The sequence below is a fragment of the Manis javanica genome, chromosome 9, assembly GCF_040802235.1.
Source record: "Manis javanica isolate MJ-LG chromosome 9, MJ_LKY, whole genome shotgun sequence".
NCBI lineage: Eukaryota > Metazoa > Chordata > Mammalia > Pholidota > Manidae > Manis > Manis javanica.
Genome location: NC_133164.1, coordinates 56,299,959 through 56,318,488, shown reverse-complemented (window position 1 = coordinate 56,318,488; position 18,530 = coordinate 56,299,959). Strand labels below are relative to the sequence as shown.

General features: G+C 36.6%; 1 protein-coding gene across 7 annotated transcripts in view; it reads right to left on the bottom strand.

Annotated features, from left to right (window-relative positions):
* Positions 1–18,530, bottom strand: part of LRCH1 (leucine rich repeats and calponin homology domain containing 1) — a 197,901-nt gene that overhangs the window by 26,884 nt on the left and 152,487 nt on the right. For 5 of the 7 annotated variants that reach the window (XM_037001971.2, XM_037001972.2, XM_073212642.1 and 2 more), the window contains 5 exons: positions 18,263–18,335; positions 14,907–15,011; positions 7,602–7,711; positions 5,315–5,452; positions 20–97 (listed from right to left, as the gene is read on the bottom strand). In XM_037001971.2, coding sequence (XP_036857866.2) covers positions 20–97; positions 5,315–5,452; positions 7,602–7,711; positions 14,907–15,011; positions 18,263–18,335 — 504 coding nt within the window. The remainder of the gene's footprint in view (positions 1–19; positions 98–5,314; positions 5,453–7,601; positions 7,712–14,906; positions 15,012–18,262; positions 18,336–18,530) is intronic. The other 2 variants (XM_037001973.2, XM_037001974.2) reach the window with 1 other exon arrangement.

Genomic DNA, 18,530 nt, shown 5'->3' with positions numbered 1-18,530 from the left:
GGACTAAATTTGACGTTACCTCCGGTACTCCTAATTTCCGGCATGCTTCCAAAAAGTTTTCCACATTTCTTCTGCATTTGGCCATGCTAAGTTTGGGCTATAAATGTAAACATGCAGAAATAATGAATTATTATAAGAGAAATAGCTTTAATAACATTGAATTTTAAACTTTCTGAATGGTACACGTAACAACGTTTACTAGAAAAAATACATAAGCAAAGAGAAGGCAATAAAAAATCCAGAAATACCACTCTAGAAATAAGAGCTATTAATATTTCGAATTACATTCTTTCAGACACTGTATGTAAAGATATACATAGACATATGTGTATACATATGTATGTGTACACATGCAAATTTCTGCATATATCTATGCATGTATATATATACACATGTATATACAAGTTTTCTGCATATGAATGTGTGTGTATGTACATAGAATTTTTATGAAGTCACCCTCTTCCATAACCTGCTTTAGTTCATCTAACAGTATACCATAAGCACCACCTTTTCCCATCAGCAAATTTATTTCTATATGAAGGGTAAAATTCAGTGCATCACTAGTCTCCTTCCCATCAAAGCAATGGGTTTAATTAGGAAGAGGTGATATCAAGGTAAACAGCACAGAAAATAATGAAATGTTCAGGATTAACCAAGAGCCTCTCCCAAGTAAGCTGACTGGTTAAAGACGAACTCTAAGGTGTGGGATGGATAACAGGTACATCCAATTCACACACTTTTAATTTTTACATGGTGGATTTAAAAGCTTTACTCCTGAATTTTAGTATTCCACTATTAGCTTCCTTTACAAAAAAAAAAAGCAAGAAGCAGGACCCCAGCAATCCAGGCATAGGAACAGTATCTTACAAAGACTGGCCTGACTCTGTTAATAGCCAGTGACAGTGACGTGACTCACTCTGTCCTATAGGGGCCCACACCAGTCACCCAAAAAATCTAAATTCACACACTGTTTTTTTAAAAAGGGGACTCCCTCTATCTCTCTTCTTACCCAAAAAAGAAAAAAAGAAAGCCTCTGGATATGGAACAATTTAGAAGACTAAATGAACATTCTCCATCTTGGCTAGAGAGGAAACAGTGCCCCCAACATGTGGCCTACAAAGACGGGCAAGAAGCTGCCTGCATGTTTCGTCCACCCCCTGGCGCCTCTTAGGACAAGACCACCACATTAAGCCTCATGTAAAGAAAAGGAACAGACATTGGCAATGGGACATGGGGATAACAGAAGAGCAGGTCCTGGCCCAGCAGACAGGGGCCTTTCACCACACCGAGACCCTAGCATTTGTTTCTGCTCCTCCAGGGCCATTATCACCCTTCACCCACTATCACTGAAGGGACTGGGGTCTGTTCTGAAACTCCAGGGATACACACCACCAATCAAAATAATTAGCTCAGCCCAGGAAAGTCAATGAAAAGTATGTTTCAAGCTACATAAAGAAAATTTCCCATCTTGGAAGATAAAGAGGGCCCACTCTAAGACTGCTGCCTAGTTTCAGTCAGAAGAGCACTTGCTACAATGGTGAGAGGTTCAACCTCACCATTGATGAATGAGTCAAAAATCACACCAATTATACCACCTGGGATGCCAATGTTTAGTTTACTAAACTGTCAAAGATTGAAGAAACCCATCTTTCTTAGGAATAGTCTCAGCATACTGTCAACAACAGTGATCTGTTTTACACTGTATTCTTTCAGCTTGGCATAAAAAATGGACAATATTAGTTTCATGAAGAAAACTGAGAATGCACGTACTGACAACACAGCTAGAAAAGACACCTTCTTCCACTGCCAATGGTGCAGATCTGGTCATATTTACTGAGTGTTTGTCACATGTCAGATACTCTCTTGGTGCTAAGTATACACCTGTGGGACCATAAGGCACAATCGTCATGGTCACTTAGCTCTAATCTAGTTGGAAACACTAACAAGATAAAGGAAATTATCTTATAGTGTGGTCTAGGCCTTAGCTGTGGTGATGTGGCTGTAAGGAGAAAAAAGCCAGGGAAAAATCTAACTTGGTCCTAAGGGGCAATAGCCTGCCTCCTGTAGACACTGAAGTCATGAACAATGGGAGCTAGCAGAGCTGCAAGGGGAGGAGATCTGAGGCAGGGGTGGGGGCAGCCTTCTGGTTCAGGGAAAGCTGCCTGTGCAAACTCTGCCGTGGAGACAGAAAGCAGGCTCTGAGGCCACAGCATGGCCTGGTCACAGGAGGCTTCAAGATGCTCACTGAAGAATTTCTGACAAGTGGACATCTGGAAACAGCCATCATTTCTAAAAAGGAAAAACTGCAACACAATAACAGCTAAAATATATTACAGTTACTAAAATGAATAGCTATGAATAATTTTAATGACTGGGGGAAATATTTAGGTTTTAATACATTTTAATAACTCCTACATACAGTTGACGCTTGAACAACACAGCATTGAAGTGCACAGGTCCACTTACCTGCAGATTTTTCTCAATAAATGTAGGAAAAGTGCTGTAAATGTATTTTGTGTTCCTTACAATTTTCTTAACATTTTCTTTTCTCTAGCTTACTTTATTATAAGAATATAATATATAATACATATTCAAAATATGTGTGAATCAACAGTTCATGTTATTGGTAAGGCTTCCAATAGACAGTAGGCTATTAGAAGTTAAGTCTTCGGGGAGTCAAAGGTTCTATGTGGATTTTCAACCACACCTTACTGCATTGTTCAGGAGTCAACTGCAGTATATATGAGAAGCTCACAATTCAAAACAACTTAAATGCAGAAAGAATGCTAGTAGTGAGACAGGGACCATAAATATAGTCAGGGTAGGGTGAGGGCCTCTGGAGGGGGCAGGGCAGGATATTTACAGCCAGAGAAATGTAACTACATCAAGGAAACCCCCCTGCTAAAACTCTATGTTAAACATTGAGCTCTAGAATCATTCTTCAGTGAAATCAGTTAATGTTCCCCAGATAAAGAAGAGTAGCACATGTTTTATTATGCTAACCATTTATAATCATGTGTAAGGTTCACTTTAGCATACTAAAAGGCCCAGGCCTATGTGCTGTTTTTCCTCCTTCAGATCTGATGGAGTGATTTGGCAAACTGGACAACTAATTTAGCAAGCCCAGGCATAAACAACACAGTAAAAGACAGGAAGGATTCCACCTTAAAGATAAAATTTCATTTTAATACCCAAGAAGTTAAGACGTTAGAAATTCTTAACTTACTCTTTAGCAAACAATACCTCAGCCCACCCTGGGGGCTGAGCAAGTGCCTTGTTTCATATGCCCCCAGACCAAGATGCTGATATCCAAGGGAGAAATCATCAGAGAAAGTTGCTTGTGTTAAGTTAATTCTAAATATTCAGAGACCACTTAACAAGTTCACACCCCTAAGTTTTTTCATGTTCTGGAAAAATCCTCTGCTGCCTATAAAACTCCCTAGACAACCCACCACTACGGACTCTCTTGTCCCCTCCTGGCATGAGCCGGGAGCTCTGTCCTTTCACTGTATCTCTAAATAAAAGCCTGTACCTTGCTCTCCTACCTTGAGTGTTTGTGAAGCTCATTCTTCTACTCCGCAAACAAGAACCCTGGCATCAGTAGTATAGAAGTAAAAATATTAACAGTGGTTGTCTTTGGATGGTGAGATAAAATGATGACTTATTTTTCTTCTGCTTCTATTTTCTCTTTTTCACCAGTCAGGCATTATCTCCTTTTTTTTTTAACTTAAAAAGTTTTATTTAAAAAAAACAAAGAAAAGGTTGACAGCTGAAAGATTTCTAGAAGAATGTAGCATTTTTCTTGAGGAATTAATAAATATACAAATGTGTATAGATACATGATTCACAGTGTCCTATTACACCTTGTAAAATGATAATTGTATATCCAAATTGGACGATAAGGAGTCATAGTTTCTTTCTTATCATTTGAGGAGAATTACTAATTGAGAATGTGGCCCATGGCTCAGACAACTTTACAGATTGAGTCTCATTTTTTAAAAATACTGGTAATATTCGTATTGGACAGAATTTACTGCCCAAACTAAGGCAGCCAAAGGCAGATTTGGAAGTGAAGACACATTGATTTTTTTCTCTTGTTTTCTGAGGCAAAAAAGGAGTAAAACTTTAAAAGGAAAAGTAGGTTTAATAATATAGAAAGGAATCTGACAGTTGAAATGGATTCATCAGTTAATTTTTCCTGCTGCCAAAGGAAAAGAAACTAGGACAAATAATGACACTGTGAGGCTTTCCTGGGGAGCCAGAGAGGGAGTAGAGGGGATCCACCCGAGGCCTTCACTCAACCTGCTCCTTATATGAGATTTTGTGAAACTGTGCCTTTGGGGCTCTGAATTTTGAAAATCTCCTCTATAGATATTAATGATAACAATGGTTTATATTCATATGTGTATCCTAGGTAGCATGTCATTTCATATCCACAAGAATATTTCCATGATCAACAAAAACAAATCAAGTTAAAGAAAGGTTAAGTTAGGTTGCCCCAAGTCATATGGCTCCTAGGGAGATCTGGACTTTGAATTGAAACCCTACGTGCTTAGCCTCTAAACTCTTCTCCCTCTCATGATATACAGAAAGTAGCGTGGGTAGAAATTCTTGTTTCTTCTCTACTTGCCTGAACTTTAAGTAGGCTTCAAAGACAAACTTACTGGTTTTCCCACCCCATCTGAAAGACCACAAAACTGACTGCGTGGCTCTCTCCTGAAGGGTAACATGCTCTGCGAGCTGTAAGCAGAGGCTCCCACATGCTGGCTTTCTCTCTCCCCACAGAGGAGACAATCTTAGGGTGTTAATGGGGTCCACTCATCCTCATCTTTCTGGTTGCTTCCCCAGTATCTCCAGTGTGCCTGGGCACAGTGGGTGGTCACAGAACTGTTGGATTAATGACTGGCTGACCAACCTCTGGCTTGACAAGTCATTAATGATAGTGTACACAGAATCCACATATCTTCAGAGCTATCCTAAAATCACCAATGAGTAAGAAAGGAAAGAGATTCCATTTAGAAGAGAAGCTACCAACCAAAGAAAGCTTTCCCAAAAGACTTCTCACCATGTAAATTAGCCCTTGTGAGAACTGAATCTGTATGTCCCTACAACTCTTAAAGTTAGCACCCCCAACTGGTAATTTCTTTAATATCATGTATTTTTCCATTGTTTACATATTTATATGATCTCCCTTTTTTCTGGTGAAAATGCTGCTTCATTCAGACCTGTCCCTTTTCTACTCTTCTAGGTGTTTGGGTTCTGAAAGAGTTTGTTTGAGGTAAAAGTTCCTTTCCCTTGATATGGTGTGACTTACAACTGCTGGTGAGGGGACATGGATGCTTGCGACGGACCGAGGGCGGATGTGATTGACCAGGTGGCAGAGCACGACGCCGTCCATGAGTGCGGCCCCCAGGTCTTCATGCAGGCTGACCTTGAGTCTCATCTCGATGCTCTGAGGGGACAAGGAAGGGAGCCAGTGGCTATCGGGCAACAGAAGGTAAAATACAGTCACGAGCATCTATGAACTGACATATTAATTTCATTATGCAGAAGGATATAAACACCTGAAAAACACTGCCATTACTCAAATCTTTTCAAAAGATATTAAAGTAAAAATCTCCTCTGTAGAAAAACACATTCAGATATGTCTAAACTTTTTAATTAGTTGAATGAAAGGAATAATGGAATAACTTACTGAGTTCAATGTTACCACCCCATTGACAATACAAATATAAAACAAGAATAAGTTGACCAACAAAGGCCATATCTGACTGGTTCAGGAAGGCTCCAAGGGGCAGAAGAGAGATTAAGGCATGCTTTTCTCTTAGACTACGTTTTAGCAAAGAAATAGATTAGAATTTTGGGAGTTCCAGCTACTGCAGCTGCAAGTCTGACATATCTGAGGCAAAGAAGGAAAATCTGTGGAACTCTCCACCGAGTGATTTCTAGTCACAAGGACCTGAACTATCTGCCTTTTTTCTCCACTTTTTAGATGTTTATTTTACATATAATACCCAGGGATTTTAGTTGTATTTAGTGGGAGGAATATGGAAAAGTAGGTTCACTCCATCTTTGCAGAATCAGAAGTGGAGAAATTAATTTTTTTAATTCAAATACAGATTTCTGCTTTATAATAGAAACTCCTTTTAAATGGATACTAGACCAAGAAAGGATGCCTTAATTTGGGGATCTGCAATAAATGAAGCTCTTAAAAATCAGTGCATGAACAGTGTCATATAATTCTTTCAAAATTCTTTCTAGACAACCAATTTTTTCAGCATTCCTTCCGTCTCTTATTTTACACCATAAATTAAAACATAAGTGATCAATTTAAGATAAAATTAAATTTTGTTTGAGAGGCATATCTCAGCTTCTGATTTATGTTCAGAAAGTTCACCTCCCAAGTTGGGAACACATCCGAGTGTGGAGAGCTGACTTTCTTCACATGACTGCTGTGACAACTACAGGGACTTAGAGCGGTGGTGAGAGATTTTTGTGTTTTCAGTGTTCCTGCTGACTACCTGCTAAACCTATCCTCTACAACAACAAAGATGTGGACCTACCTTAATTTAACTTTATTTATAGGCTTCAATTTTCATTTGCAGAACTCATTGTTATCTGGAATTGTATGCTTATTTGTTTCTTTCGTATTTACTATCTCTTCCCAATAGACTACAGGCTTCCCAAGAGCAAGGACTTTGATTCTCTCCTGTATCTGTCACCTGAAATACTGCCTGACGCAGACCAGCAGTTAGGAATCATTTGCTAATGAAAGGAGAAAATACAGCATAAAATCTATGTCTTCTAAAACACTTTCTTATATTCTTCTAGAAGAGTTCGTGGCTATGGTGCTTCTCTGAACATAAACAACTTAGATAGAAATTCATGATGTGCTGACTTTGATTACTGATACTGATACTGAAGGGTCGGTCTCTGGCGACCAACCCTTGTACTGCTATTTGACCTTCCATGTATTCATGTGAGATGTCCCCAAAGACATAAAAACCATGATGGCAGACAAATACCTACAGAGTGCTCACGGGGAGCCGTGTGGGGAGACAGCTACAACAAGGGATAAGGCAGCTATGCCCCTGCCATCGCCAGGCTCAGAATCTTCAATGGACACCCAACCCAAGACTCTACCCTTTTTAGGAACTCAAATGGTTTGCCAATTGATTAAAAAGTTCTGACTAGTTTGGGATACAAAGGGAGAGTAACTATAAACATCTTTAAATGAATGGAATATTAATAAGTAAATAAATGGCAGTGCATTGTTTTAAAGTATACCTGAATTGAAATGATAATAGCCCTTATACATATGTAGTAAGTATTTCTACTTACATTGTCTCATAATTCCTCACAAAACCCCACTAAGGTTGATAGGAACCATTTCTTTTTTAATACATGAAATAAGGTGAAACTTAGGGATGTGAAGTGACTTGCCTGATATCAAGCAGTCAGTGGGCGACCTGGTTAGATCTGAAACTAGGTCTGTTTGCACTGCTACATAGTCTGTTTTTTAAAAAGTAGAATGCTGCTTCAATTCTGAACATTGTCCCTCAGCTATATAATATTTCAGTTCTATAATATTTCCTGGGTACCTCACGGAGTTGTTCCACCAGTTCTTTTTCTTCTCTCATCTGCTCCATTTTCCTCCGAATTGTAAACTGTGGGTCTATAGATTCCAAATTTCTCTGAGGTCTTATAAACACTATAATAGAAAAGAAAAAAGTCTTTATGAAAGGCCTTCTACAGGCTGTCATGGAGGACTATTCATAGTTAAATTAAACAGATTATTTATTTATCCCAAATCATTCACTTAACTACTCACAGAACTAAAGAAATTCTGACTTCACATAGAAAGCTGGACTCAAATATTTTAAAATTTATATTTCAAATTATACTTGCTTGTGCAGACTAACAAAAGCTATACTTTTTGGTGATAATAAACTGGTGCAGGGAAGGGTTTTGGTCATCCTTGGAACCATTCCTTGTCACTTCTCTGACAGATGTACCTTCTCTCTCATTGTTCCGCTTTCATTCTAAATTTTCATTTACACTTGGAGTTTCACAATCCTCTCATTAAATTCAGATAATTTATTTTCCATGAGAAAACTCTAAAATTGCTTTACATGTTAAAATAAGCACAGACTAATGTTTTTGTCGGCTAAAATTCTTCATAAACCTGAGTTAAGAACTAAGTGATGATAACATGATATAAAATATTTGAGTGTGGAGTGGAAAAACTCTTCCTCCTGTCAGGTCACTGACACTGCATCCAGAAAGTTAGCTCTTTAGAGGTGACCATAGACTCCTTTTAGAAAAGTTTGCAAGATTAGCGGCAACTTAAGAGATCTTTGGCTTCAGGTCCTTAAAATTACAATCTCCAAGAATAGCAGCTAATGATGCTGATCCCTTTGCAAGGAGGTAAGCCTCTGGCTCACAGGGAAAATGAATGCTCTAAACCTCTAAAGGATAGTATCTTTTATCAACTAATAAAGAAGTTACAAAGCATTCACATATAGGAGAGTGACTATAGCAAGAGTTTTAATCAATTTTTGTTTTGATACAAAGCCCAGAGCAGATTCAAACTTGGATTGTTTTCTTCCTGGAGATTTTTATCCCATTAAAACTGTCACTTTTCCATGCATGCAGGAGGGGCCAAAAAGCTGTGAGGAGCTGTGTTTAGTTGTTCCTGTCCCATACACTTTCAGATTGTTTTGGGGGGTGGTTTAGAGGAGCCCTTTGGGGAATTTGGGGCAGAGAACTCCAATTTTAAAAATTAGTACCACATAGAAGCCTGCACCGGTGTACTGCAGCCCTCGCAGTTTCAACCACTGTAATTTAAATAATGCAGAGTAAAAAGGTTATGCAACTTTTATTCTATTCTGACAAACATGGCCTATGGGCCACTTCAAAATCTAATCCAATGTATTAATTTAAAAAAATTAAACATGGCTTAAAAAACATGCCTCAAATAAAAATACTTGAGTCCACTCCATATAATCAATTACCCCATGCTCATCCAACTATCTCACTGTAATCTCAATTTGTATCTTTGGACCAAACCCTAATAAATGTCTTGCACCATACTTCTTGCAACTCAGTATTTTCTTCCTAAATAGTTGTAGGTTATTTGAGTCAGCATTCTGATGCTCTATGGACAATCAGAAAGTTCACACAACTTAATAAACTCTTGACTTACAGTCAGTGAAGAAAGAGGATGGTCTAATGTATACATATAATGTCTTCTGAAACCTCAGAGAGGAGACCCCTCGGTCAGGGCATCTGCCTTAAGCCACCCAGGGAAGTCACAGCCAAGAACAGCCAAAGCATGTCACCAAGGCCCACAGAAACAAAGGTAAGACCGGCAAAGGAAGTAGAGAAGAGAAACTGGGCAGAGACATGAGAAGTTCACAGAGCAAAGGGAAATGAGGAAATGTTTGACAGAACAGGAAAGCATGGAAGAAATTGGAAATGAATTAAACTTGCCTTTAGACCACATCGAACACAACAAAAATATCTACCCATTTAAACATAGCAACCAGAAGAGATACATACTAAAATGTAAAATCTAGAAATAATCCACACCCTCAAAGAAGTCAAGCAAATTTACCAAAAAAGTCAAGGAATGTGGGCAGAATTGAGCCATACACATGTTAGCCAGCAAGAGGCGCCCCAACACTGTTTGAATAAATCTAATATTTTCTTTGGAGGTTTTATTTTCCGTTGCCTTTTTTTAAGGGCAGCCTTATCTAATACAGCATGTTTAATATTTTCAATATGTTTTTATTGGCAGATTTCTTTCTGAATACAAAACTATCAGGAAGTTAAATTAACTGTGAGCTTTTGTTTAACACCACACAATTCAAGTATCTCTTCCCTGTTAGAGCCTTATGTGAGATAACAAGATAATACAGTAGTGTCTGGATTTTAATTTCCTGGTGATAGCATTTCATCTTAAATTCTTGAATGCATTAAAAATACAAAATGCATGCTTTGGTATTTGCTTAATGAATGTTAAGCAATCACAGTGTTAAAACACATTTGAACTGTGTTTTTTAAAATGAATGCTTCCAATGTACATAAAACTATTGCAAACCATGACTATAATTCTAGTAGTTTTCTAAATGGATTAATTATTGTGGAATATATGAGAATTTAAAACAAACTCCTTGGGCTAATAATAAATCAAGAGAGCACATAAGTGCTTGCCTATTTTGCTGGGTTTGTTTTTAGAACAGAATAATCCTAATGGGACCATTATGGTAGCTGTGATTATCTTATGTACAGCTTTTCTTCTCTTTCCAAGTCATATTTAAGTAATAACTGCAGTGACCAGCCTAGATTAAAGCTTCAGGAAATTGATCTATGGAAGAATCATTTTGGTCTTTCCTTAATTTCATATCAATAAATTTCACTAAACTTCCTTCCTTAATTCAGGGGAATAAAAGTTTAACATGAGGCTACAAGACAGTATTACTAAGAGGTGAACTGTTACTTGTTTTTCAAATCACATGCCACCCTGATAAAGTGTAAATAAGAAAAAAAGAGGGACAAGAGAGCAGAGTGAGCGAGTATATGAATGGTTGTGCATAGGGAGAGACAAGGAGGTAGGTAATTTAAGATGCAGGAAAAAATTAGTCCTGCTTACTGCTTAATTACTATATATCAAACTTCAAAGAACCAAAGAGATGATTTGCTCATTTCTGTAGTTTACTTAGCAGAAAAGACAGATTTCTAACAAAGGCCCCACAGAGAATGAATATGCTTAGGCAGAATATCAAATTCATTCCTGCAGGTACAGGTCAAATTCCACTGATTTTTCCATTACCTCTACCTGTTGCTTCACTTTTCTCTTCATCCTCATCCCTAACCAGGGAGTGATCTGTCTACTATGAATGTACAAAATTCTTTTATCTCTGTCTCTCTCATCACTTTCTGTCTTACAGAATAGATGTGTTTTTCTCCCTTATGACTAAGAATTTATGTCTGTTTCCAGTATGTATTTCTGTCCCACCCCGCAAAACAGTTTGCTGGGTGAATAAATGAAACAAGTGTTTCAATAACTCCCTCATTCAACAATCAGTCCATTTGGAGAGGATCTTTGCAGAGATTATCCTGCCCTAATAATCAGTCATCTGAATTTTTCCTGTGTCAAAAAAATTGAAATATTAGTTTTCAGGTATGAATGCTGTAGACTCTGAAATAAGTTTCACCAAAGCAGAGATCTTGTTTGTCTTCTATGGATACTATGTATCTATAGTAACAAGCATCATGCCTAGCACATAGAAGGCACTCAAAGCAAAGGATATGTAAGGATGTACACATGAAACCATTCTCTAATTGTTGTAAGAGTATCTTTCAGTTAAGCAAAGAAAGCCCACTGTTCTAAAAATTGCCTGAAATGCTATTTACTACATAAAATATGCTCTTAGTATAGAAATTACCAATCTAAATTATTAACCTTTATTACTTAAACTTAACTCAGTAAAAGGAGATTTCTTCTCTGTGGGCACATTAGGTTTTGAAATTTAGCTCTCAATTTCTCCTTGAAAGAACCTGGACTGGATTTGATGCTTAAGATACACAAATTTAAGGGCAAATAAGGTGGCTTTGAATAAACATCATGGGTTTTCAATTCAGGCAAACAAGAATTAGAAATCTGACTAGTGCATTCATTTATTTCTGGTGCTCCAAAATGAATTGGATATCATCTCTGCCCTCAGAATGCTTAAATTTTCTCTCTATGGTTCTGGGCAGTTTATTTAGCCCAGTGGCTTCCTCTTACTTGAATATAACATAAAGATCAGTAGAAGTATAATCAGTGTGCAGATTCCATATAACACCAAATAAATTAGCATCTCTGAATGTGGGGCATAGACTGGAATGCAGTTTTTAAAACACTCAGGTGACTCTAATATGAAGCCAGGGTTAAGAACCACTGAAACACCTCTCACAGCCTCAGTGGGGAAAATAATACCAATATGGGCAAGATTATTGTAAAGAATTAGCAAATGTCTGTAAATTGGGCCAAAATGCCTATGTCCATTCATTCATTCTCCAGTGATAATTTAAAGATCAATTTTAAATAACTACCAATTAGTTGCAAAGAAAAAGGGAAAAGTGATTCCAAAGAAGATGGGAAGGGTTTTAATTTCAAAGTGAAGGGGAAAAAGCAAGAAAGATGCAGAGAATTAGTCAGGCACAAGAGCAAGAGAAAGAGCAAACGCTGCTTTCAAGTCAAGAACAGCCAAAGCGAAGCTGCCCCAAACAGCCCCAAGCCTGGGCAGACCTACTCACATGCTTTACTTCCTCCCCTGTCACCTTAATAAGCAGGACTCTAGGACTGTGGGATTCAAACTCCCAAGGATCTTCTGGCCACTTTACCATTTTTCATTTCTTTGAAGAATGAGTTTTAGAGAAAAAAAAGGGACTTAAAAATGAAATATATTTGGAACAAAATATTGAGGAGAATTTAAATAAAAGGAACAAAATATTGAGAAGAATTTAAATAAAAGGGCATCGAGAAGAATTTAAATAAAAAGAAATTATATAAAAGAATTAAATAAAAGGGCATTTAATATAAAGCAAGACAGCGAACAAGGTATAAAAATGTCAACTTTACAAAAAATAATAACGAAACAATAGAAATGAAAGACAAGTTATATTTATGCTGGGTTGAGTTGGTAATAAGATGCCATTTATTTACAAAGGTTGAGATAGCTACAGAGACTGGATAATGGAGAAAATATGAGGAAGCAAAACTGATGTGGTAATCAGCTCTGAAATGCCAAGAGAGGCCACTGAATAAGGTCTCTTAAGAGGAACAAATAAGAAAAACATAAAAATGTAGGCTCTATTCCCCTTGAAACATTAGCTCTTTATGCTTATGGATACATATAAAGCAATTTCATTAATTTAAAAGATGTACTGGACAATGTATGTATTCAAATCATAAGGCAAAGTTTAGCATGAAGAAAATGAAGATGCCTATAAAAGACCAGATCTGCTGCACAAATATTTGTAAAGAATATTTCTGCATAGAAAATTACCTCTTGTGCAGGCATATTATAGACACATTGCAAATACGGATAAATGACAACCACCAAATCTGATGTGATTTAGCCAAATGAATATTGGAAACAATCACTTTATTTTTATCGTGGCACCATGTAACAGCTAACACACAAAGCTCTGGAATTTTCACTCATACAAAAAAATATCAAACATTGCAAGGTTATTTTATTTTCAGTAAGAGATTTCACAGTGATTCTTTTCTATGGAAATCTGAGAATTTTTAATAAAAAGGTGGCAGTCTGGCTTAGTATCTTACATAAAGAGCTCTCAGTAAAGAGCTGAAGAATGAATCCAGGGGAGAGTTAGGGGCCGTGGGCGTGGCCTCACCACCGCCAGGGAGCAGTGTGGCTCAGAAGTTCCTTCCCCTTTCTGGTTTTAGTTGGTTCATCTATAAAGATAGAAATTCTACTGCTACATAAAATGTCTAGAACTTTCCCAGCTTAAAAAAAGAAAAAGAGGTCCTTTGGTTTCAGATATCACTCCTAAGGAAATACCAAATCACACATAAATCTTTCATCTTAGGCTTTATTTCCTTTAAACACCACTAGGCCCATAAATAGCCATGCTTTCTGAAAAGCAAAAATGCCTCTCCCTTCTTTTTTTTTATTTTGTAGTAAAGGAACAGTTTATCAAGAAGTTTCCATTTAGTTTTCTTCAACTTCCAGAATTTAAAATAGGATATTTATAAGGGGTGGGCTGGGGGGGTGGGGGCTGTCTTCTGTTTCACTGTTGTTTGATCATACTTAATTTCAGTTAAAAATATTTACAAATTTATGAAATTATGTAAGTCCTTTATAACTAACCTGCCAAAATATATATTATCCTTCTACATAAGAAAATCGGAAAAGTATTTCTGGTTGAATTTTGACCAGAAATCACAGCAAATATTTAAATATATTTGCTATGCATTGTATATAACAGATTAAAAAAATATTATCGAAAAATTTATCTTCTTATTGTGTTTGAATTGTTGGTATACTAGCTCACATCTCACTTCCTTTCCCAATAAATAATGCTCTGTTTCATTTAACATTACTTTTATCACTTTGTAGTTGGAGTAAAATGTTTAAAATCAAACTAACATACGGAGATTCAGCTATGTGTGGCATGTAGATCTAAATAATTACATTTATTATATTTTAATATTTTAGGTTATTTAAGATACTTAGAGGCACAAAATTAAAAGACAGCTACATAAATCTTCAATTTTTTATTTGCACATTTGATTCTCAAGCCAGGTTACTATTGTTGAATATTATAGAGATGACCTTCCACTCAAAAAGGTAGAAGGTATCAAGAGTTAAAATGTGCAAATAACTTGTAAAAAAAAAAAGGCAAGTGATTTCTCTCCATTTTTATAAATTTCTTGATGTTAACATTATTTCCAGTGCACCACTCATGGATCAGTTATGGTACATCTTAATTACCTTAAAAATCTCCTATGGTAAGCATAGATAATAAAAGTTCAAACTCTAAAAGCACTTTGTTTGGATGCAGGAGCAAGCAGAGATAATCCAAATGTGCAAACCCCAAATTTCTGTAAACAAGCAAACCAACTCAAAAAACCCAAGCAGAAGAGGTAAGAGAAGAAATTACTATAAAGTCCTCCCGAAATTCAGAATATCCAAGATAATTAAACATAGGTTGGCAAACTGCTGGAGAACAATCCTCATGCACTGTTCTGGACTTCACTTCCCAGGTTTACTCATTATTTCTTAAATCAGGCATGCAGGTGAATATACTCTATCTTCAGCTGCACAGAAATGTTTAGTATATTCATTGGCTTATTAATGAGCACATTGAAGAACAGGTACAAAGCCACCTACCATTGTCACTGTCTCCTTCAGATGGAACACTGTAGCTAGAGTTGTCCCATGTCTGTGCCTGTGTAAGTTTGTTGAAGGAGATAGGAGGGAGAGTGAGGGCTGGGTCTGCAGGAGAGCAAGAGCCAGGCCACGTACAGTTGCGCAAGGACCAGGAAAAACCCAAGGGGCCGCAGCATTTCACAAATGGCATAAGGATTGTATGGAAATGAAGCGAATTTCACAATATGGGATTTAATTTCAAATGTACAATACAGTAGAAGAATGAAAGATGGCGCATGGAATAAAAAGAATGATAAAAACTGAGTGTTAGTACTTATCAATCATATACTTGGCATGCAGTTAATATCGTTAATTTAACAGTTCCACAAGCCCACAGATTTAGAGTACTAATGAATCATGTTAGCAGAAAGACTTCGCATAGATCATGTAGGTAAAAAGCAAAAGACCTATCTTTTGAAAAAGGTTCTAAATGACTAACAATCTTAGCAAATATGATTCACACAAAAAAATCTGGTTACACAAAGCTTAATATGTATAAATATATCTATTATTTAGACATGAACTATTATAGAATCAGTGTTTAACATCTGTGAATTTTTTCCCAAGGCAATGTAAAATTTCTCTTTAAAGACATCTGTAAGTCCACTGGCATGCTTTATTGATAGCTGAGTCTAGGTAACTCTCTGCCCAACCTTTGACACACAACTCTCAATACTGTCTCCAATACTGATCAGAATAAAAACAATTTTGGACACTAACAGAGTCTCTTTTACTCTTGTAACAACAAATCTAATTAACTAAGAGATGTCAACCAGTATCAAGCACTTTTGAGTTGGTCATTTATTAAGTAATAATAATCTCTCTTTTTTTTGCACTAAATAGCCAGATAGTAATTTTAGATGTTTAGGAAATATCTACATAATTTTTATTCAACCTTAAGGTAGGGTCACTAATACAAATGGACATGGATCTGGGAATGAATATTTGGATACAGATAGTTATCTTTGTTCGGAGAGAAACATAGAAGAGGAAAAAATATGTTTCTTTTGAACCAAAGCTCTTATTTCAACTTGCTGATTTGACCAGTCTGTTTTTATTTATAACACAGAAATCACATAAATTCATATACTTAAACTTTAAAATAAAAATTAATTGGCTTTTAAAAGTCCCAACGCTATTCCATCCAAAAAGAATTTATTTTAAATCTTAAGCCCTTCAATTAGGATTACTGTATATATTATTTTCTAAAAAATGTGAAAATATATACTTTGAAGTTTTAAATTACCAAATAAAATTTTTAAAAATTCCCAGGACATAGAGCTAGTTTATAAAGTTCCAACATGCCACTTGACGGTCCTTAAGATAAATCAGCATTATTTACAGCAAACAAACTCCACAAAGCTTTCAACAATTGGGACGATTTCCACCTTGTTTAATCAGCATTATAGAAAGGCTGGAAGCTTGGAGAGGAAATTATCTTTGTTTTCTGCTACTCAAATACCCCGTTTATTTTTCACCACTACAAAAATCTGAAATGGCTTAACAGTGCATCTACAGTGTTGATAAGCCATGTTTGGACTTCATTAAAAGGAATTAAAAAGTCACTGAGATAGTATTACAACTTAATTGTAAACATGAAAATTCAAAAGAACATTGTTTGGAGATCCATTCAACTTTTAATTTCCTCAATTATAAAATATTTTTAAACTATGTAAAACCTGCTGTAAGGACTCGGAGAAGCCTATAGCCCAGTGTGAGTCCTCAGCACGTAGCTTTCATAACTCTCCCGGTGAGCCCACACTGAAGGCACGGAGATGTGTCTGACGGACCTCCATTCCTCCCAGTACATACCTGAGACCATGAAAATGAAAACCCAGCCCAGATCTGGTAGTATATCAGTTCCATAAATGAGGCCAGTCATTTAAGCTTCTTTCATGCACAATTTGGCTTTCAATAAAACATCTACTGACCCTTGCTGCATCCAAGCATTTTCTGAAATAGTTGTCTTACAGCCTATTCAAACTGCTGGGAAATCATTATACCTGGCCACTTGTTACCCATCAATCAAATTTGCTCCAAAATGAAAACACTTCCTTTATAAAAGAATCACCTTTGGTTTTCACTATGGATTCCCTTTTTTTCAAAATATACACGTGTGCAATTTGTACTGCTGCCAAAACTCTTTACTGAAAAACCCAGGAAGATCTCAGTTCTTTACTAGCTTTGGCTTACAGGTCTGAGTCCTTTCTTAGCAATTACTTAAAAGCATTAGTAGTGAGTGTTTACAAAAAACTGAAGAATCAAAAATATTAAAACAAAGATGGATCCAAAGGAGGTGGATAATGCCAGAACTTTTAAGTACATAGAGAAATATGAAGAACCAGATTTGTCTATATATAGTCCTTCTTTTTCAAATCACTAGTTATTCTGCACATTGCTATAGTGTATGTTTGTGAATATACTAAAAATAAATTAAAAGAAAGTAGGTAGGTAATATAGCAGAAAGGCTCTTTAAAAATACAGTGACTCCTGACCAGTCACGTGTGCCTTGAAATGTTCACCCTGTTAAATGAGGAAATACACAGACCCGTTTAAGGCTCAGAAAACAAACGGAGGATGTCTCAGAAAAGAATCACTGTCCAGAGGCTGCTTTTGAACTCTACAGTAGGGCATCAGGAACCACAGAGGCAAAGGACTAGCTTTTTATCTTCTCTGGATAAAAAGAAACTTGATACAAAAATCAAACGAATATTCATATTTGACCTGATTGTTTATAGGTCATATTGCATGATCAAAACCGAAAGTTTCTGTGATGAATGCCCTTGTACTGTTCACCATGTAAGAATTTATTCACTATGTAAGAATTCGTTCACCATGTAAGAACTTGTTCGTTATGCTTCAGAAGATTGGAGACTGATGAGAATTAGGCTTGAGATGGATTAATGATTGTACATTGAGCGTTGACCCCCCTATACTGAATTTTATTGTTGTTAACAACCATTTGATCAATAAATATGAGAGATGCCCTCTCAAAAAAAAAAAAAAAAAAAAAAAAAAGAAAAAAGAAACTTGAAAGAATATTTTTCCCTTGCTTCCATGCCCATCACCTTTCTCTCTCTGTTCTGATCCAAAAGGAGGTAAGACATCTATTACTGATAACAAATACTTAACAGATGACTCATTGAAAGCAAGGTTCCAAAATGTGGCTTCCCCAAGCTGTAGTAAAGCTCCGAAGCCAGGGCTCAGATTCACCAGAATTGGCAAGGCTGTTTGCCCAAAACATACACATTCAAAGGGCTTTTAAAGAGAAACCACTGAGTTGTTACAACTGTTGGAGCACTGAGGTTTTCATTTACCTGATCGAGGCTTCAGGCCAAACGGAGCTGTGCTGTTGCTGGTAGGAGAGACTGCAGGGGAGCTCTCTCTAATCTGTGGGTTCAGAAGGAAAGGGAATTTTTTTTTAAAAACTGTAACAGAACTATGCGTGCTTCTTTATATTCAAGGGTTATAATACCACTACCATTTAGCATTCGCTGTGTGATAAGTCCTGACTAAAAAATATGATAAACCTATTCATCTTCACAAATGTTTTAAGAAGCATAATTAATGGAATGTTGTTCAGTC